Raw genomic sequence first — 21,790 nt, 5'->3', positions numbered from 1 at the left:
ACACAGAAGTATAAAGTTCAGCTATCCTGGGAGAAGTTAAATGCACCTCATTAAAAGCCCTACATCAAAGTTGGTTATTAAAAATGTAAGCTAAAATATGAACATTTCCACACTTAAAATCAAAGTAATATTAGCTAATGAAGGTTGATTCTGCTCATCCAAGTCAAGATTAGCAGAATCAGCCTCTGGGATTTACTTACCTGGATGATTGAGCATCAAGACACATATTAGCTAATATCACTAGCAGCTGTTTCACAAGAATTGGAAACAAAACTAAAAGTAATGTAAAATTCTTTAAGAGTAAAAATGACACTTTGGACAGAGAAGTTATGTCTACTGTTAAAACATGTCTGATGATCTGATAGCTAATCTTAAAAACACACAAATAGTTCATGACATTGAAGCTAACGAATGTGCTGAAGTGCGCTGGTTGCTACCGTAGCTGGATGTTGTCATTGCTGTATCACCCACTGGTTCTCGAGTCTGCACTCAAGAACCAGTATAAATGTTGGCACTTTGGCTGTTTTCATGGAGCCAGAGGTGGAGGAGAGGATGGATTATTGGATATGCAGACATCTCGTACATACAAACTGCTTATTAAATCTGTGTTTAGTTTCCACTTTCAGAAGATGAAGTGACCGGGATGAGCGTCCTCTGCTCTGCTACAAATGTTAATAAGGCAATACCCCCCCCCGTCTCCACCCACTCTTCCTCTGTCCCTCTAAATGCCACTCTCACACTTCAGTCCAGATTTAGACTTCAGTCTTTCCCAGACATTCTGTCCCAGCTGTCTCAAGCTTCACAGAGCAATTTGTCTCCCTCTCAATTTGTCCAGTTTTCCGTCCTTCTCACCATGTCTGGACTCTTTCAACACCTCTTTATCTGACTTGGCAGCAAAGTCTCACAGCTCCTCCAGGTAGACAGTCCGTCACAGTGCTGCTGTCTGTCATTTTGATGCCCAGGGTTTTGTGGGTCAGTGTGATTCTACGTGTGCAGACCTCTTATTGCTGTTGTCTGCAGGCTATGGAACCTCTGGCAGAGGTAAGACACTGTCCTCACCCTCCACCTCGCACCTCGTGTGCTGCTGTTTGTTCTACGTGACTTTGAAAAGTTGCTAAGAAAAAACACTGGACCTACTTTTATATTACCTCAGATTACACATAGATAATGAACTGGACTGGGTTAAAAACACTACTGCAGTCTACAGGAAGGGTCAGAGTCGTCAACTGAGGTCTTTTACAGTTTTTTCTGAATGCTTAAACCCTAACTGTGATTCCTGTAGCACAATCTCTAAAACTATTCAGACTTATAGCAAAACCACTCACTGAGTTTGCAAAACTAAAAGCACAAAAACTGCTTTGCACTCAGTTTGCAATTTTGTAACACACACTTTGCAAAACTGTAGGCACAATTCACTGCACAACACTCAATTACCACATTTCCAACACACTCCTAGCAAAAGTATACACATGTATGGCTATCATTAACACTAACTTGCCAACTGTCTGGCACACTTTCACATGTGAAAACTTTTTTAGATAATCAGTTCACTTTGCAATCAGCCTAAGCACTATAATACAGGTAAGCTGTGTGTGCGGAGTACAATGGAGGGAGCAGAAAGAGTGATAAGTAGAGGAGGCCGAGGAAGAGGACGTGGAGGTGAAGAAGTAGGATGAAGAGGACGACAAGGACAAGGAGGAGCAAGAGGAAGACGAGGAGGAGGGAGAGGAAGATGAGGAGGGGGGAGAGGAAGGGTAGGAAGAGTAAGAAATAGAATTGCTGATGACATCAGAGCTACAATAGTGGACCGTGTAATCAACCGTGGAATGACCCTGAGGGTAGCTGGCCAACGGGTCCAGCCTAACTCGAGCCGCTACACTGTAGCAAGCACCATAAGGACATCTTGAAATGAGAATCGGTCAGTACAGTCACTTTGCACAAAGATTTGTAGCACTGCCATATGCCAATGAGAAACACACCAATACCATTGATGTAAAAATACTGAAGTTGTTACTTTACAGAATTGCTAGATGACCAGATGCTGGGGCAGAGGAAGCATGTTCACTGCAGACCAAGTAACCCATATAGTCATTATGGCGATTGCAAATAATCCTATACTTGGAAATAAACACTTGTGTTTGTTTTGATGTGTTTGAATAAACACCAGTACTTGAAGTTTGGATCCCTCTATGCTTATGGATCTATGACAGAAGTATGAGCTCACACTGACATAGCCTACCTTGTGCACAGAGAAAGCAAAAGCCAGATGTGTTTTGTATTCATACCATCAGTGTGCAGTTGGCGCATTGTGTGCTTAGTAGATGATGGCTTGTGTGTACTGTTTGATACGGAAACACCATTTTTACGAAGGTGTGAAGAGTTAATCTAGCTGTGTTTGCTTTTGCAAGAGAACTACAATGTTTTGATGATTGGGTGACAGGTTTTCTTATTTGTGTGAAGAGTTTTGCAAAATTAGCCAATAGTTACAAAAAATGTGCTCAAGCAATCAGAAGAAACTGTAACATCTGTCAGACAACACTCAGGATTGTCTGTCTGTTGTGGCCAGTGCGATCCTCTGCTGTTGCATGCTGGGGCAGCAGGTTGAGGGCCGCAGATGCCAGCAGACTCAATAAAACTGATCCTAAGGCCAGCAATGTGGGGATGGAGCTGGACTTCCTTAAGGTGGTGTCTGAGAGGCAGATGTTAAGGATACGGTGATAAGGACAATGCTGGACAATACCTCCCACCCACTCCACGATGTGCCGGCCAGTCACAGGAGCGCCTTCACTGACATACTACCCATAATGCACCACTGAACGACACAGGAAATCATTCCTGCCTGTGGCTGTCCTTTACAGTGAGTTTTACAGTTTGAGGTTTAGAGTCAAATGTCAATATATTGAACCTCTGTAGTATTCTGGATAGCCATTTGTATATATTAGAGCTATTTCTTATGTTTTGTAACTTTGTAACGTACTGTATTATTTAATTAGTTCAGATTGTTACTGTAACCACACAGTTTCCTTAGGGATTAATAACGTATTCTGATTCTGATAATTACTTTATAAAATAATGTGCAACCTTGTTTACCCAACTAAATTCCAGGTGTAATCTGAAGCAGTGGACAGTCGGGTACAGACACCTAACTGAAATAGCGATGACTTGAAGCTTTAGGGTTCACCAGGTTGCCTGGTAACTGTAACACACATATGTCCTGAAAACGGGAAAGAAATCCGACGGGAGATGTGGCTTGTGTTTGCTGAATTCCCCATAATATTTATTCTGCTGCATACTTGATCCACTGTTTCTGGTCACTTTAGAAGTATTGAAACTGCAGTTGCTATTTTCAAATATTGCTACACGGTGGTAAATTTGCCCTGTTGCCCTTTTTTTTTTCTTTTGTATTTTTATTTTTTTTGGTATTTTTTTTTAAATTGGGATTGTAGATGGAGCTGTCCCAGCTACCGGTAAGATCAAGGAAAGATGGAGCACGAGCAAATCAAAACTTACCAGGGGCCAAAGAAATAACCAGAGTAAATGTAAAAGGTGGTCCAAACATCACATCATCACATCAGACGTCTCTGTCCAGGAGACTGCAGATGCTGTCAGCATCCTCAAACTCTCAAAACACTGTTAGACCCAAGCTTGAAGAACATATAATCTTTTTTTGTGAAAACATTATGATGCCCTTATAAAAAAATAAAAACCCTCATATAAATACCCAACATGAAACCAACATTTTTAACAGCAGTGTATATTATATTTCTTATTTGTCTGTGGCATAAGCAACACCTGCTCTTCTCCACAGGTCCAGACTGACACATTCATTTACATGAACTTCATGAAGAGTCACTCCTGCTACGATGCCATCCCAACCAGCTCCAAACTGGTCATCTTTGACACAACACTGCAGGTCGAATGTTCACAACACATCCTCTTATTCTGCCAGTAAAACAAGCCACAGTTACAAAACATGTTCATGGTTTCAGTGACTGGGTGTCTGTTTGGCAGGTGAAGAAGGCTTTCTTTGCTCTGGTGGCTAATGGTGTGAGGGCAGCACCGCTGTGGGACAGCAAGCTTCAGTGTTTTGTAGGTGAGCCATACAGGGAGTGCAGAATTATTAGGCAAGTTGTATTTTTGAGGAACAATTTTATTATTGATCAACAACCATGTTCTCAATGAACCCAAAAAACTCATTAATATCAAAGCTGAATGTTTTTGGAAGTAGTTTTTAGTTTGTTTTTAGTTTGAGCTATTTTAGGGGGATATCTGTGTGTGCAGGTGACTGTTACTGTGCATAATTATTAGGCAACTACAGTGGGGCAAAAAAGTATTTAGTCAGCCACCGATTGTGCAAGTTCCCCCACTTAAAATGATGACAGAGGTCAGTAATTTGCACCAGAGGTACACTTCAACTGTGAGAGACAGAATGTGAAAAAAAATCCATGAATCCACATGGTAGGATTTGTAAAGAATTTATTGGTAAATCAGGGTGGAAAATAAGTATTTGGTCACCTCAAACAAGGAAAATCTCTGGCTCTCACAGACCTGTAACGTCTTCTGTAAGAAGCTTTTCTGTCCCCCACTCGTTACCTGTATGAATGGCACCTGTTTGAACTCATCATCTGTATAAAAGACACCTGTCCACAGCCTCAAACAGTCAGACTCCAAACTCCGCCATGGCCAAGACCAAAGAGCTTTCGAAGGACACCAGGAAAAGTATTGTAGACCTGCACCAGACTGGGAAGAGTGAATCTACAATAGGCAAGCAGCTTGGTGTGAAGAAATCAACTGTGGGAGCAATCATCAGAAAATGGAAGACATACAAGACCACTGATAATCTCCCTCGATCTGGGGCTCCACGCAAGATCTCATCCCGTGGGGTCAAAATGATCATGAGAACGGTGAGCAAAGATCCCAGAACCACACGGGGGGACCTGGTGAATGACCTGCAGAGAGCTGGGACCAAAGTAACAAAGGTCACCATCAGTAACACACTACAACGGCAGGGAATCAAATCCCGCAGTGCCAGACGTGTTCCGCTGCTGAAGCCAGTGCATGTCCAGGCCCGTCTGAAGTTTGCCAGAGAGCACATGGATGATACAGCAGAGGATTGGGAGAATGTCATGTGGTCAGATGAAACCAAAGTAGAACTTTTTGGTATAAACTCAACTCGTCGTGTTTGGAGGAAGAAGAATACTGAGTTGCATCCCAAGAACACCATACCTACTGTGAAGCATGGGGGTGGAAACATCATGCTATGGGGCTGTTTTTCTGCCAAGGGGACAGGACGACTGATCCGTGTTAAGGACAGAATGAATGGGGCCATGTATCGTGAGATTTTGAGCCAAAACCTCCTTCCATCAGTGAGAACTTTGAAGATGAAACGAGGCTGGGTCTTCCAACATGACAATGATCCAAAACACACCGCCCGGGCATCAGTCCATAAAACCTTAGAAAAACCAGTCTTGAGATATTTCTTGGCCCAGTCTTGACGTTTCAGCTTGTGTGTCTTGTTCAGTGGTGGTCGTCTTTCAGCCTTTCTTACCTTGGCCATGTCTCTGAGTATTGCACACCTTGTGCTTTTGGGCACTCCAGTGATGTTGCAGCTCTGAAATATGGCCAAACTGGTGGCAAGTGGCATCTTGGCAGCTGCACGCTTGACTTTTCTCAGTTCATGGGCAGTTATTTTGCGCCTTGGTTTTTCCACACGCTTCTTGCGACCCTGTTGACTATTTTGAATGAAACGCTTGATTGTTCGATGATCACGCTTCAGAAGCTTTGCAATTTTGAGACTGCTGCATCCCTCTGCAAGATATCTCACTATTTTTGACTTTTCTGAGCCTGTCAAGTCCTTCTTTTGACCCATTTTGCTAAAGGAAAGGACGTTACCTAATAATTATGCACACCTGATATAGGGTGTTGATGTCATTAGACCACACCCCTTCTCATTACAGAGATGCACATCACCTAATATGCTTAATTGGTAGTAGGCTTTCGAGCCTATACAGCTTGGAGTAAGACAACATGCATGAAGAGGATGATGTGGACAAAATACTCATTTGTCTAATAATTCTGCACTCCCTGTACATCATCTGTCTGTAGCACTGAGCATGAGTAACATGAATCTCGATTGAAGCTTGAGCTCCCCCGATACAACCTTCAGTGGTTTATTAATTCTTTATAATCCAAGCCGCTCTGCAAATGCTTTTCCAGCTTGCATCTTACATTCTGCCCCTGTGTGTTAGATGGTGTCTGGGGTAGCTGTGCACAATCTGCTACTTGAGTGCTGTTGGCTGTGGTCCCCCCTTTATGAATATGGTGCTTAGGACCTGTTTCTGTGTGCAGGAGGCGGCTGATGGTCACTCCACTCCTAACTCTATATCAATATCTATTATTAATGATGAGCTGGGTTAAGGGGTTGAAGCCCATGCAGAGCACCAGTAAAGTAAATGATTGCTCAGATCAGAACACCTTGCCATTGGACTGAACAAGGTCTGCATCAGGGAAACCAAGAAATGCTAATAACAAGTGGACCGCTGCAACAATCAAGGACAAGGACTAAAAACTTTTTCTGTTATACGTTTCATGGGAAAAAACATCACTAAATAATTTCATTTCCCGGGCACAGGTGCCACCCACTCATTTAAATTCCTCAGGCATAAATTCAAGAGCCTGCAGGGGTAGAACTTAGCGCACAAAGAAACCATCGCACACACTGAGCGTTTGCGTTGCACACGCTGCTACAGTGTCACTCCCACAGGTAGCTCTTTGTGCTCGCAGTGAAATCCTGCTGGCTTGAGTCAAAAGCCTTTTTACTGGTTTCTTCAGCATAACCAGTGACAGGTGTCAGGGTTTCCACAGCTACACAGTAAACAATAACTGTTGATAATTAATTTGGCAAACTTTGTTTAACAAATTGTATTGAGCGGCACTGAATACTTGCGGTCGTGAAATGAAATTATCTGCTTGGATTATGTTTTCCTTGCACACGACTCGACAGAAAAATAATTTCATAATTGTATGTTACTATGCCAGTTTAGCCAGGTGCAGATTATATGCAAAGCATCTAGGAACGTGGATACAGTGGGGCAAAAAAGTATTTAGTCAGCCACCGATTGTGCAAGTGCCCCCACCTAAAATGATGACAGAGGTCAGTAATTTGCACCAGAGGTACACTTCAACTGTGAGAGACAGAATGTGAAAAAAAATCCATGAATCCACATGGTAGGATTTGTAAAGAATTTATTCGTAAATCAGGGTGGAAAATAAGTATTTGGTCAATAACAAAAATACAACTCAATACTTTGTAACATAACCTTTGTTGGCAATAACAGAGGTCAAACATTTACTATAGGTCTTTACCAGGTTTGCACACACAGTAGCTGGTATTTTGGCCCATTCCTCCATGCAGATCTTCTCGAGAGCAGTGATGTTTTGGGGCTGTCGCCGAGCAACACGGACTTTCAACTCCCGCCACAGATTTTCTATGGGGTTGAGGTCTGGAGACTGGCTAGGCCACTCCAGGACTTTCAAATGCTTCTTACGGAGCCACTCCTTTGTTGCCCGGGCGGTGTGTTTTGGATCATTGTCATGTTGGAAGACCCAGCCTCGTTTCATCTTCAAAGTTCTCACTGATGGAAGGAGGTTTTGGCTCAAAATCTCACGATACATGGCCCCATTCATTCTGTCCTTAACACGGATCAGTCGTCCTGTCCCCTTGGCAGAAAAACAGCCCCATAGCATGATGTTTCCACCCCCATGCTTCACAGTAGGTATGGTGTTCTTGGGATGCAACTCAGTATTCTTCTTCCTCCAAACACGACGAGTTGAGTTTATACCAAAAAGTTCTACTTTGGTTTCATCTGACCACATGACATTCTCCCAATCCTCTGCTGTATCATCCATGTGCTCTCTGGCAAACTTCAGACGGGCCTGGACATGCACTGGCTTCAGCAGCGGAACACGTCTGGCACTGCGGGATTTGATTCCCTGCCGTTGTAGTGTGTTACTGATGGTGACCTTTGTTACTTTGGTCCCAGCTCTCTGCAGGTCATTCACCAGGTCCCCCCGTGTGGTTCTGGGATCTTTGCTCACCGTTCTCATGATCATTTTGACCCCACGGGATGAGATCTTGCGTGGAGCCCCAGATCGAGGGAGATTATCAGTGGTCTTGTATGTCTTCCATTTTCTGATGATTGCTCCCACAGTTGATTTTTTCACACCAAGCTGCTTGCCTATTGTAGATTCACTCTTCCCAGTCTGGTGCAGGTCTACAATACTTTTCCTGGTGTCCTTCGAAAGCTCTTTGGTCTTGGCCATGGCGGAGTTTGGAGTCTGACTGTTTGAGGCTGTGGACAGGTGTCTTTTATACAGATGATGAGTTCAAACAGGTGCCATTCATACAGGTAACGAGTGGGGGACAGAAAAGCTTCTTACAGAAGACGTTACAGGTCTGTGAGAGCCAGAGATTTTCCTTGTTTGAGGTGACCAAATACTTATTTTCCACCCTGATTTACCAATAAATTCTTTACAAATCCTACCATGTGGATTCATGGATTTATTTTTCACATTCTGTCTCTCACAGTTGAAGTGTATCTCTGGTGCAAATTACTGACCTCTGTCATCATTTTAAGTGGGGGAACTTGCACAATCGGTGGCTGACTAAATACTTTTTTGCCCCACTGTATATAATACATATCTTTAAAAGTGTCCAGTTTCTAGCCACAGAGCCAGCCTCCATGATCATTTTATGGTTGGTGTCACCAGCTCGGATGCTGCTCCTCCAGAAGACCATCGTGAGGTACACTGTGTTGGCCACAAATGGGTGATTAAAGATATTCAACATTTTAGGATTTAAGGACCACAGCTTTCCAAGAAAATAGAGCCTGCTCACCTCCGTCTTCTATAAAGCCTCTCTATTGGTCTTCCCATTCAGCCCGTTGTTGACCTGGTCACTGTAGTGCCTGTATACCACTATTACATCTACATCCTATTCCATAAGAGACACAGGTTATGTAGCTTTTCCCTTCTATTTTATGTGTAAGACCAGAGAGACCATCTCGCTGTCTTATATCTAGTCACATAGTCAGTCATCCATGATGGCTTACTGACACTTCCATCAGCATCAGTAACATCAGCTGGATGGTATTAAATTCACTTGAAATCAAAGGTCAGATCCAAGTAGATCCAAGACTAGTCTTCCAGTACCTTGACTACATGAGACGTGAGGTGCGGTCAATAGTTATTAAGCTCTGATGGTGTTGATTTAGTTAGTAAGGAAAGTAGACAGCATTTCATGCTCACTTGTAAGATAAGAAACTTCCAGATGTGTGTCAGTTAGCATCATAACATGATGAATCCATGTTCAGTACGTCCAGTGTCACTCAGGCTAAACATGATCTATATGTTTCTGTCCAGGTATGCTGACCATCACTGACTTCATTAACATACTACATCGATACTATAAGTCTCCTCTGGTGAGCTGAGTTTCTGAGTACTATAAATTTATTGTATATATTTAGCTGCTTTGTGTTTTAGCAGAAGAAAATGGATGGATGCTTTTGTCAAATGCATTCACACTGTGCTTTCAAATCATGTTATAATACAAAAACCATACTGATTAAAAAAATAAGTAAAAATCCTCCATCATGTCGGATGTTGCCATAATCATTGGATCTGAAATGTTTGGTTTGTCTGCAGGTTCAGATATATGAGCTTGAGGATCACAAGATAGAGACATGGAGAGGTCTGTTCAACGATGCTGTCCGCAAGCATGAAAGAATAAGAATTTAGAACAGCTTTCCAAAAAAGTTGTGACATTCAACAGGATGTAAATAAAAACAGAATGCTGTGGTTTATAAATATTTTAAATATGTTTTTTTTTTTAAATGAATCAATCTTTTCTTATTGGCTTGGAAATGTGCCCATTATACTGTTTATCACTGCTTCCACAAACATTTAGAGGTCATCTATGCGTATTAGAGACATTATTGATTGATCCTCAACAGTACAGCTCATGGAGCAACATGCTCATGTTGCCATCCAGATGATGTTTTTGGTTTTTCCTCCCCCTTAGATGTTCTTGCTTATTTTAACAAGACAGTAACCTCATTACATAGTATTCCAACAGCATAGCACTGAAGTAGGAGTTTGGGTGCTCCTGCCTGGATGTAGACTGGATTGATAAGCTCACACACACACTCGAATATCCTCAAGAGGATTCCTGCTGGTCTAGTGTTCTGTGAACAGGACAAAACAGCATTGTTCCTCCTGGATCTGAAGTTTGACTAATGTATGAACTCTCCTTTCAAACGCCCTGACATAGACCTTACAGGGATGGCATCCATGACAGCGGCGGTGGTGGCCAGGGAATTTTTGTTGATTTCGCGTTTCATTCCCCCCCCCAGTTCGTTTTGGAGCTTTGGTCTGCCATGGCTGACAGCCTGGGGGTCAAGGTCCACCAAACCACAGCATACCACCCGCAAACCAACGGGATGTGCAAGCAGCTTCACGAGTCACTCAAGGCCGCTCTCTGGGGTTCTCTTACAGGTTTGCGCTGCGCGGTTAGGGAAGACCTCTGGGATTCTCCAGCTGAACTGGTCCTTGGCCAGCCGCTCCGGGATCCTGGGGAATTCATGCCTGCGAGCCCCCCCCCCCTTCGTGTTTCAATACCTCTATGCTGTCTCTCCGTTCCACCAGAGACTCGTTTTCCATTCCTGGTGCACCACTGCCTGCCCGACCCTATTGTTCTGTTTGACGGGCCCGTTCAGGGTTATTCAACCAGGCCGAAAGCCTTTCCTTTTTGGACTTTGGAAGTCGGCAGGAGGTTGTTCCTATTGATAGACTTAAGCCTGCACATGTCCTGCATGATCAAGTGGTGCCGGCCCAGGCCCTCTTCTGCAGCTGTCCGCCTACCACCGGGCTGACAGACTTTGGTTTTTCCTGTAGGAGTGCCCCCCACCCGGCACAGCTTGAGCTGTCTGCAGCTTTTCCTGACCACCAGTGCCAGCCTTGTCCACAGGCATGCTTAAAACAAAAGAACTCATAATGCACTTCAGGGGGCACAGACAGGTCCACTCTCTTCTCATTATAAATGGAGAATGTAGTAGTATTTATTTATTGTCATTGTCAAGAACAATGAAATTGCGTTTGGGGCTTCCATACAACCCAAAAAAAGAAGAAAATAATAAATACCCCTTAAAACCCAAGTGTACATATTTAACCCAGTGTGACTCCAATGCAATAAGACAATCCTTAGCAATAATGTTCGTAGAAATTCAGACAAAGACCTGAGAAACATGACAGAAATACAACAATGCAACCCATTCAATATTATTGTACTGTGAGATATGATATCAGATATGATAGTTATCTATTTAAGAAAGAGGGGGGGGGGCAGGAGGGGGAAGAGAATAAAGATATGATGCACCAATGCAGACCAGTTCATTGCAATGGGTGGAATCAGTCTCCACATTCAGGTTTCTGGGCGTCTCTGCCCTTTTAAAGAAGGCTCACCAATGGCTGCACTTCCTCTGTGTCCTGAGGAAGAATAACCTGGACTGGAAGCTGGTGCTGGCCTTCTACCGCTCCTCAGTGGAGAGCGTGCTCTCCTACTGCCTGGGTGTTCAGCACATGGGGGCCACTACTGAGAACAGGAAGGCTGCACAGAGGGTAATTAAAACAGCGCAGAAAATCACTGGCTGAACTCTGCCACCCGTAGGCCATCGACAGATCATCCTGTCTCAGAAAAACCACGGCCATCACAGGTGATCCCTTTCATCCGGCCCACCACCTGTTTGATGCACTGCCCTCTGTTCTGCGCCTGTGGTCAGTCTCACAAACAGCCTTTTCCCCTCGGCCATTCTACTGTTAACAAGCACTGTCCCTCATAATGTTGCTGCTCCATGCACAGTGTTTGTAACACTGTGCATGGAGCAGCCATAACTCCATTGTACATGTAGAATGACAATAAAGGGCTATTCTATTCTATTCTATTCTAAACCTGAAGGCTTTGCCTCCCGTTCTACTTTTAAATCCTAGGAACTACAAGTAAGCCTGCTGCCCAGTTTCTGAGTTGTTATATTTTAAGTTAAATATACAGTTCAAATAACTTGCTAATCACTACATTCTGTTTTTATTCACATTACTGACAGCATCCCAACATTTTTGGAAATGGGATTCTAATTCTTTTAAACCAACTATTCCCAAAACTTGCATTGTGGCCCACTGGTGGGATCTGAAGGTAGTGTGGAAGAGCAGTGAGACATTATTTACAATAATTAGTTGCATAAAAAAACTGAAGCACAAGAAGCAAACACTTGATCTTCGGCGTGTGTAATGATCAGGTTCTGATCAAAGGTTTGGCTGCACCACAAATGATGTTCATAGGCTACAATGGTCTTTAGTTTGGGAATGGCTGTTTTTTAAACATTTAAATGAGCTTTAGGCTGTGTTTCCAAGTAGTTTGTGGTTTGTTTGTTTTTTTTCTGTTTGCAGAAATCTATCTCCAGTACTCATTTAACAGACTAATCAGCATTACACCAGAGTCCAGGTAAGGCCAGCCCTAAAATAGATTTATTTAATTTAGTCATAATGTAGTCACACTTTATCATTTTAAAGGCTACAGTTCTTTTGCTTAAATTACACCAGATTTACAACTACAATTTCAAACAAAGTACAAAATATCAACATTTAGGGAATTTGGTATCTATTGACTTCCGACCAGTGTTCATTGCTGGAGCTAACTAATCTGAGCTGTGGTCTGCTTGTTAAAAGAGCTTAACTGGGCTGTTTGAAAGCCATATAAAATAATAAGCAGATGTAGGAAATTTACCATGGATAGCCTGTTTATTCTGAAATTCTTAAAATCCTAATCACAAATCGTGTTTGTCTTTTCAGTTTGTTTGATGCCATATACTCCCTGTTAAAGAATAAGATCCACCGCCTGCCAGTTATTGACCCAGCATCAGGAAACGTCCTCCACATCCTCACTCACAAACGCATACTCAAGTTTCTCCACATTTTTGTAAGGAGACACTTCTTGTGCAGCACACCGTTAACTTAATCCCATAATTTAATTGCAGTTAAAAGACCTGGCTCAAAGAAAAGAAATCTTTATTCTCCTGTATGTTGGTATTTGAAAGACTTCTTTTCATTATCTTTTTTTCCCAAATGAATTGTAATTTTGAGGGGCTACAGGTGCCCAGAAATACATCAGATATGGTTAAAAAAAAATCATGGTAAATTACTCTGGACCACTGCTGTGCTTGATAATGTTTGTTTTTCTTGAACAGCATTGGTCTTGAGATGCAGTGATTTCTCATGGCACATAGTAGACAGAGGTAGAAACATGTAGCTCCTTTGTGTAACGTATGATACAAATCGGAGCCTGGATACATCTGCATGCCCTCTATATGCTCACAAAAAGGGCTGTCATCACTGTTTGAAGATGTCTACTTTTCCATTTTAATTGATGCATTATATTTTTTCATGATATTGAGACTTTATATATTAAGAATAATAATAGTGAAATGCAAAATCTCAAAATCACAATATATTATCTTTTATTATGTCTTTTCCCTTAAGGGATCTATGATTCCCAGACCCAGGTTTCTTCAAAGGCAAATCCGTGAAGTGCCGATTGGTACCTTTAAACATATTGCAACAATCCAGGAATCGGCTTCCGTCTATGATGCTCTGAGCCTTTTTGTGGAGAGAAGAGTGTCAGCTCTGCCTGTGGTCAATGAACGAGGTAGTTTGATATCATGCTAACTGTTCCTATTGATAGACTTAAGCTGAAAACTGCATTCTTCCTCCTGTATCTGAGGTTCTACTAATGGACAGACTCCCCTTTCCAGCACCCTAACATAGACTTTCCCAGGGAGGCTATGGAGTGTGATCCTTCAATAGTTGGAACACACCCTCCAGTCTCCCTTCTTAAAAATGGGAACCACCACCCCAGTCTGCCAGTCCAGAGGTACCGCCCCTGATCTCCACTTCAGGAACTCAGGGCGAACCTCATCCACCCCAGGAGTTGTTTAACTGCCTCAATGACCTTGCTCCTGAAGATAGGTGAGTTGTCCCCCGCATCAGTATCAGACTCTGCTTCCTCCACGGAAAATGTGTCAGTGGGATTAAGAAGATCCTCAAAGTATTCCTTCCACCACCGGACAACTCCTCCCACACTTGAGTTTGAGCTTCAGCCACTGCCTGAGCCACGTTCCTCTTGGCCTGTTGGTACCTTTCAGCTGCCTTCAAAGTTCCACAGGCTAACCAAGCCAGAGAGGACTCCTCCTTCAGCCTGGTGGCTCCCTTCACCTCTGTGTCCACCATTTGGTTCAGGGGTTGTGGCCACCTTGTGGCTGCAGCTCAGTGCAGCCTCGGCAATGGAGGTCCTGAACACGGTGAATTCAGACTCAGTGAATTGACCATCTCCCTCAGAATGTTACTGAAGCTCTGTGGGAGGTATGCGTTGAAGATCTCGTAGACTGGGGCCTCTGCCAGGCACTCCCAGCGCCAGGTCTGTCCAGCATCCTCCCCCACTACCTGATCCAACTCACCACCAGCCCCTCTCTTTACCCGAGTGTCTAGAACATATGGCGGCAGGTCTGGTGATACGATTACAAAATCGATTATCAACCTGTGGCCTAGAGCGTCCTGGTGCTACGCGCACTTACGGACACTCTTATGTTTGAACTTAGTGTTTGTTATGGACAAACTGTGGTTGGCACAGAAGTCCAAGAACAAAACACCACTTAGGTTCAGATCTGGGAGGCTGTTCCTCCCAATCACGTCCCTCCAGGTATCACTGTTGTTGCCCACAGCATGTCTTTATCCTGTCTTCCTTCTCTCACCCCAGCCAGTCACAGCAGATGGCCCCGCCCCTCCCTGAGCCTGGTTCTGCCGGAGGTTTCTTCCTGTTAAAAGGGAGTTTTTCCTTCCCACTGTCGCCAAAGTGCTTGCTCATAAGGGGTCATATAATTGTTGGGTTTTTCTCTGTACCTATGAAGCGCCTTGAGGCGACTTTTGTTGTGATTTGGCGCTATATAAATAAAATTGAATTGAATTGAATTGAATTGAAAGTCTCACAGTAGGACAACAAAGTCCCCAGGTTGAGCAGCCTACAGCACACCACCCAGGGACTCCAAGAAGGCTGGGTGCTCTGAATTGTCATGCTAAGTTAATGTTGTTATTCACCTGGAAAATTTGAAGTTTGCATGATCATGAGTCATCAGCAGGTAATCACATGCAACTAACTGAATTTTGTAATATATGAAAAAGCTTGATACGTTTACATTACCGCTCATGGTAGTCTTTATTCTCTTACCAGCATGTAAAGCTTTCAGTCCTTGGTCTTGTCATAATACAGATTACTAAAGACGATCAGCTTTTTTTTTTTTGCTATTTGACAATTAAAGGCTTCAACGCTTCAAGGCCTTCTGTTATAACATTTTCATGTGCATATGCTATATAGATGTAAATTCCATACAAAGCAGCAGAGGTGAGCCTAGCCCTGCCACTAACCCTAATCAGAGACCTGGTGGATGCAAAGGAGTTAAGAATAAAATTCTACCAATTGATTTTTGACAAGGCTGACAATAATGACAACAGTTTGTAAAGCTGTTATCAAGACAAACAATAGCCACATTAGACCAAAAACCTTCATATGACGAAGAGTCATAATATGAAGGTTTTTGGTTTGTTTGCTACATAATTTAATTAAAATTTTTTTATTGTTCTTCTTCAGTTTGGATGCATACTTTGGAAAAAGGTAAAACAACAAAAACTTACCTCATGGCCTTTCTGTGTATATCCTCTGTAGGTAAAGTGGTGGCGCTGTACTCCAGATTTGATGTTATTGTAAGTTGCTGTTTTTTTCCCCATGTATTATGTATGGTACATAGGACCCACATGTGTTACACTGTATATCTTCACACACAATTTCTGATTAAAATACCATAAATTTATTAAAGAAAAAATAGAAACAGTTAAATACTTTATATATAAGCAGTTAATCCAGAAATGTTATTATCTTATGAAAGTAAAATCAGTAGCTGCTAACAACATTGTTGGGTTTTCTTCTGTCCCTAAGAACCTTGCAGCCCAGAAAAACTATAACAACTTAAATATGACAATGCGGGAAGTCATTGCATCCAGATTCTGCTGTGTTGAGGGGGTCCTTAAGTGCTACCCTCATGAAACACTGGAGACCATCATCGATCGCATTGCACAGGCTGAGGTAATACAGTGCAGCCTGCAGTGCTACAAAAATAATACTTATACACAAACTGCTGGGATACTTTTGGTGGCAATATGAGTCAGACGTGAGAGCTCTTGACTGTGTAATCAAAGTTAGTCCATTAGGCTCAGGTACATTAGGTAGATGCACAACATAAGTACTTAAAATACAGCTTCGATACTTAATGTGTCAGGGTGTACTGATGTATCCAGCAGAGTGGAGCTGAAAAATGTTATCTTTTGTTTCACCAGGTACATCGGTTGGTGTTGGTTGACAGTGATGATGTGGTCAGAGGGATTGTGTCTTTATCTGACCTTCTCCAAGCCCTCGTTCTCTCTCCTGCAGGCATTGATGCACTGTACTCCTAAGCAATGTTCCCTGTAATGTTTCATGTGTCTGAGCGAACACACAAACTCCCTGAGCAACAGCAGACGTGTGCACTGTGGTCACGCCAGCATCGAATCATCCAAGTTACATGTTTATTAAAATAATCAAATTACAGCATTTATGTTAGACTACTTTTAATTAACTGCTTTAGCCCACTTACAATGAAAATTTAAAAAATCTTGTTCATCACCTGTGTAGCATGTTAACACTATTGGAAGTAAAAATAACTTGAACTCCAATTTTGAAAACACAACTTTTTTTTTTATTTTTTAAAAGCTCTGGCTTGTATTATGAGTCTGAGTCTGTGGTCTGGGAGAGAGTCTGTAACTCTGTCTGCAAAATATAATATATAATGACCAATGTTGGGTAATTAATTATATAGTTACTTCTTCAAAAAAGTAACTGAGTTATGCAAACAACAAAGTTTTTTGCAGCTGTTTACCTAAAAATGCAGCCAAGGCGTTTTTAAACAAACATTTCAAACTATTTACAGAACAATCAGCTGTTCTGCATCAAATCTGATGCCACACAAATTATTTGTGCCGCTCCAAAAATAATTTCTGTCCACTATGAGATGAAGGAGAACAACAGCCTGATACCTGCAGGCCTGACAGCAGCAGATGTATCACTGCTGTAACACCTGTAACACTCAGCAGTCGCCTCATTGTTCTGACACACAACAAAACTGTTGACTACACTACACACTAACTACACACTAACTACACACCAACTACACACTAACTACACACTAACTACACAAGACAACACACTAACTTTAGACTCCAAACAGGCTAAACGTGGCAAATCTCTCACATCTCAAACACGCCGTCACTCCTAAAACTTCCCCCTCCCTAAACATCTAAATGCCATGTTGCCATATCATTTTTTGATTGGTCCACGAGGTACATTTTTCCACCAATAGGAAAGGCTGGTTTTTTTTGGTGTTGTTTTAGCTCACAGGCTTTTGAGTGTTTTCCTTATAAAACGCAGTTTCTATATAAAGTATAAACAACGACAGTATTCAGGAAGAAAAACAAACATTGCAGATATTTTATCATAACTCTGGTTTTACGTGGCCGATCAACACAATTTAAAAACTGGTATAAAGTCCACACTTTGTCCGTCAGTTGTTCCGTCTGTCCTGCTCACATCTCCAATGGTTGTACACGTTGTCATTAACGTGGCTTCACTCCACATCAGCCACGCCACTTTGCTCGCTAAAACACCGGCGTCGGGACATAAGGACGCTGTTAGAGCCTGTCAACCACGTTGATTAGCTGCGTATATACGAATGTGAATCGCATCATTGGCTGGAGCAGCCAGTCACGGGTCACTTACTGACGCACACTGCAAAACAGAATTGTTAACGTATTTATTTTAATTTCAATTCAGGTTAGATTTTTTTTTGTGTGTGCAACACAGATTGGAGACCATGCCAGCAGTGTGCGATTGCACACGCAGCTTAGAGGGAACATGGCTCCTAAGTCCAACCCATGCTCTCCTTTGAGGAGCCACCCATCGACCTATTTGCCTTGAAATCCTTAAAGGTTTCCTGCTCTTTCTGGTGTTCTTGCCTTCCTTCTGAAGGCAATGGAGATTTTTTCTTTCTGGCATCAGTGTTCTAACCCTGCTATAGTCCTCCTTCATAATATCTCCTCCTAATTCTTTCAGTTTTCCTTTTCTGACTCCTAACAAGAATAATTGTGCTTATTCACTTAACTGTCTCATTGGGAACTACTTTCTTCAAGAACAATTTATTCTAAAACAGTTACATGATTTGAATGGTCTCCTTAAATCTTTTGCTTCAGCTGTCAAATACTGGCAAATTCTGTATCTCTGCCAATTTGTTGTTATTTCACCAAACAGTCAAGCAAATCTTCTGAACTCTATTCACTTATTAGCTCTTCTTCAAACTCTTAGTTTGACAAATCTGACATTAATACTCCACAAGCAGCTTCACTGTGTAATTCTTCCTCTGAATCCACTATGCCATCAGCATCAGCATGCCATAAGCCTAAACTTAGCACATGTGAGTACACGCTGTTGTGATTCTTCTGTTAATTTATCAAAAGTTATACTTTTTTTAAAGGAGTTTGGACATCTTACGATTAAGATGTAATTCAGATCTGTTTTGTATTGTTTCCATGAACAATGCAAAAGAATGTGCTGTCTAAGGCTACAGTATCAGTCAGAAACTTGCATCTATTCATTTTATGAGGCTTCCCTAATTTTTCTAAGAATGCCTTAAATACTGTTGGAAAAGTTCCAGGCTACTGTGAAATAATGTTTCATACTTTTGTATTAATCATATAATTTAATATGTCTTATTTCATATTTCTGATGTCTTTAGTTTTGTTGTACACTGTTGAAAATAAATAACAATTCTTAAATCAGTATTTGTGTCTGAACTTTTAACTGGCGCTGACGTTACATAGCTCTTACATGACTTCAGATAAAGAAGTATACTTGGTCATTAATATTAGTGATGCGATGACATTGTGAATTCCAATGTTGTACTATTCCCACCTGTGTCTGGCTGAAGAATTGGTTGGATAGGTCTTTATTCCAGGCAATCATATAATTTATATGAATGGAGATGACATGTTGTGGTGGTGTGGTCCCTGGCTTGGCTGCAGGGGAGGAGTGGTGCAGTGAGCTCAACGGGGCGGTGCAGGGGAGGCAGATGAGAACACAGCTGGTGGCGTTTGGACTGATGACAGTTTTATTTTCCATTTTTTATTGAGGCAGAAGACAAGCGAAGGGTGCTTGAAAAAGCTGAGACTGGCGCTGACCAGACTGTGAACTGTCGCACAAAAAGTCACAAATAAACGTCACATCTCTGTGCATCAAACTGTGTGTGTGTTGACTGCATTCTACAAGTGGTGCCGAAACCCAGGAAACGTGGGGATGTCAGACCCACATGCTGCGCCACCTACCCAGCCTTTGCCGTTCCTGGCGGAGATGGCAAAGATGAGCCAAGACCAGGCGGCTGCCCAGCGGGTCTACCTGGCAAAGCTGCAGGAGCAAGCGGACCGGCAGACTCAGGTTCTGGAGCGGCTGTTCGGGGCCACTGTGCCGCTGAAGGCCCCTTCACTATTTGTGGCAATGCACCGGATGGGCGACAGGGACCCCCGGCTGGTGGACAAGGTGGTGCTGGAGCAGTTCATGGAGTGGCTGCCAGCGGAGAAGACAAGATGGGTCTGGTGCCACCGACCCGCGAGTCTGGAGATCGCGGTCACACTGGTGGAGGACCATCTCGTCGCCAAAGCAGAGGAGCCCGGAGGAGGCAGCCAGACACCGAGCAAACAAGCCCCAAGGCACCTCCGCCTGCACAGGGAGAGTGGGCACCGGTGTTGAGCCCCACTAACCCATTCACTTCCTTTGTGCCTTCCCAGGGATTGGAGGTAACCAGTGCTGCCCCTGAGCCACGGAGAGTGGCACAGACGCCGGGGCAGGAATGCTGGAAGTGCAGCCAACCGGGACGCCTGAAGAGGAACTGTCCTCGGATGGAAGTAAGGCAGGTGTTCCGCGTCACCCGTGCCCCAGCACCCTTTCCCAGTCCAGGAGGGACATATAGCATAAGGACTCGAGGGGGTATACGCCATGCTTTGGTGGGCAGGGGCTGTGCGCAGACCCTCGTGCACCGAAGCTTGGTTCGTCCTGGGGCACTGCTGGTCCTTCATGGGAGGCCCTGCCGGCTCCGGAAATTCCCCCCACGGGAGATTTCCCACTGGAGCAGTCTCGTGATGACACCCTACGCTCAGCCTTCGACCAGGTGATTGAGATTGATGGTCACATGGTGATCCCTGAAGCCGCGCTTCATGTTATTGAAAGATAGGTTATATCGAGTGAGTCATGACACTTGCACAGAGGAGACACACACCCAGTTGTTGGTGCCGCAGAGCCACCGGGAAATGATTTTTCAGGCGGCTCATTATAACCCCATGGCAGGGCATATGAGATATGAAAAAACTCTGAAGGGAATAACGGCCAGATTTTATTGGCTGAGCATCCAAGCAGATGTGCACCGCTGGTGTGCGTCCTGCCCTGACTGCCAACTTGTTAATCAGCCGGCCATACTTAGAGCACCTTTGCACCCGCTCCCACTCATTGGCATGGACCTCATCGGGCCGTTTCACCGGAGTGCACGTGGCTATCACTTTGTATTAGTTCTGGTGGATTATGCAACGCGATACACGGAAGCAGTCCCGCTGCGCACCATCTCTGCTAAGAGTGTGGCGCAGGCACTGTTTCAGGTCATCTCCTGAGTTAGAATCCCGAAAGAGATACTGACTGACCAGGGCACTTCATTCATGTCTCGCACACTGCGGGAACTGTATGAATTACTGGGCATTAAATCTATTTGGACCAGCGCCCTCTAGTGGAGCGTCTGAACAAGACTTTAAAGTCCATGATTCGTAAGTTAATTCACAAGGATGAACGCAATTGGGATTGCTGGTTAGACCCTCTGTTATTTGCAGTGCGGGAGGTGCCCCAGGCCTCCACGGGAATTTCTTCCTTTGAACTACTGTTCGGCAGGAAGCCGCGTGGGGTGCTCGACCTGATTAAAGAAAGCTGGGAGGAAGGTCCGAGCCCCGCCAAGAATGAGATTCAGGGTCTTCCGGTCAGCATGTGACCCGAATAGACGCAGGAACAAGCTGCTCCGGTGAACTTAACTCCGCTTTGACCAGTTTCACCCCTTCAACTGCCACCTTTAAGTCGCTTACACTCGTAACTGCTTTTCTAGTGTTTTGAACACTTTTGACCCTTTCCAATGGCTGCTAAGAGTGCAAAAGCGAACAAAAAGGAGGACGCTAGCTTAACACTGGAGGCTATCACCACGCTGCTCCAGCAGCACCGAGATGAGTTGGCATCTGAATTTAAGACCTCATTTAACGCCCTCGATTCGAAACTGGACCAGGTACGACAAGCCCAAGAGGAACAGGCCGAGAGAGTTTCATCCTTGGAGCTTGCAACTGAAGACCTGAGCCAACGTGTCGCTGACCTTGAAAACACGTGTGCCGCTCTTCGCGAAGACAACAACCAGCTAAAGAACAAAGTCACTGACCTGGAGAGCCGTAGCAGGCGTCAGAACATCCGCGTCCTTGGACTGCCTGAAGACACTGAAAGTGGGCGCCCCACTCACTTCTTTTCCAACCTTCT

The 21,790-nt window shown here is 43.6% G+C and overlaps 1 protein-coding gene across 1 annotated transcript; it reads left to right on the top strand.

The window, feature by feature from the left end:
- Positions 1–792: 792 nt before the first annotated feature.
- prkag3b (protein kinase, AMP-activated, gamma 3b non-catalytic subunit) lies at positions 793–18,903 on the top strand. The gene is made up of 11 exons (XM_082508437.1): positions 793–1,041; positions 3,809–3,913; positions 4,012–4,093; positions 9,421–9,479; positions 9,703–9,748; positions 12,499–12,553; positions 12,901–13,027; positions 13,588–13,753; positions 15,824–15,861; positions 16,094–16,240; positions 16,492–18,903. Exons 1-11 carry the CDS (start codon positions 955–957, stop codon positions 16,606–16,608), a joined length of 1,029 nt encoding a protein of 342 aa, XP_082364563.1. The 5' UTR covers positions 793–954; the 3' UTR covers positions 16,609–18,903.
- Positions 18,904–21,790: the final 2,887 nt, after the last annotated feature.

Source organism: Aulonocara stuartgranti, assembly GCF_965226115.1.
Source record: "Aulonocara stuartgranti genome assembly, chromosome: 16".
Taxonomy (NCBI): domain Eukaryota; kingdom Metazoa; phylum Chordata; class Actinopteri; order Cichliformes; family Cichlidae; genus Aulonocara; species Aulonocara stuartgranti.
The sequence above is the reverse complement of the archived record's forward strand: the minus strand, read 5'-3'. Positions and strand labels throughout refer to the sequence as shown.

Bases quoted from the DNA above. Each gene is read 5' to 3' on its own strand.
- prkag3b (XM_082508437.1), top strand. From the start codon at position 955: ATGCCCAGGGTTTTGTGGGTCAGTGTGATTCTACGTGTGCAGACCTCT. The intron at 13,028-13,587 runs GTAAGGAGACAC...TTTTCCCTTAAG, and splicing joins TCAAGTTTCTCCACATTTTT to GGATCTATGATTCCCAGACC. The intron at 16,241-16,491 runs GTAATACAGTGC...TTGTTTCACCAG, and splicing joins ATCGCATTGCACAGGCTGAG to GTACATCGGTTGGTGTTGGT.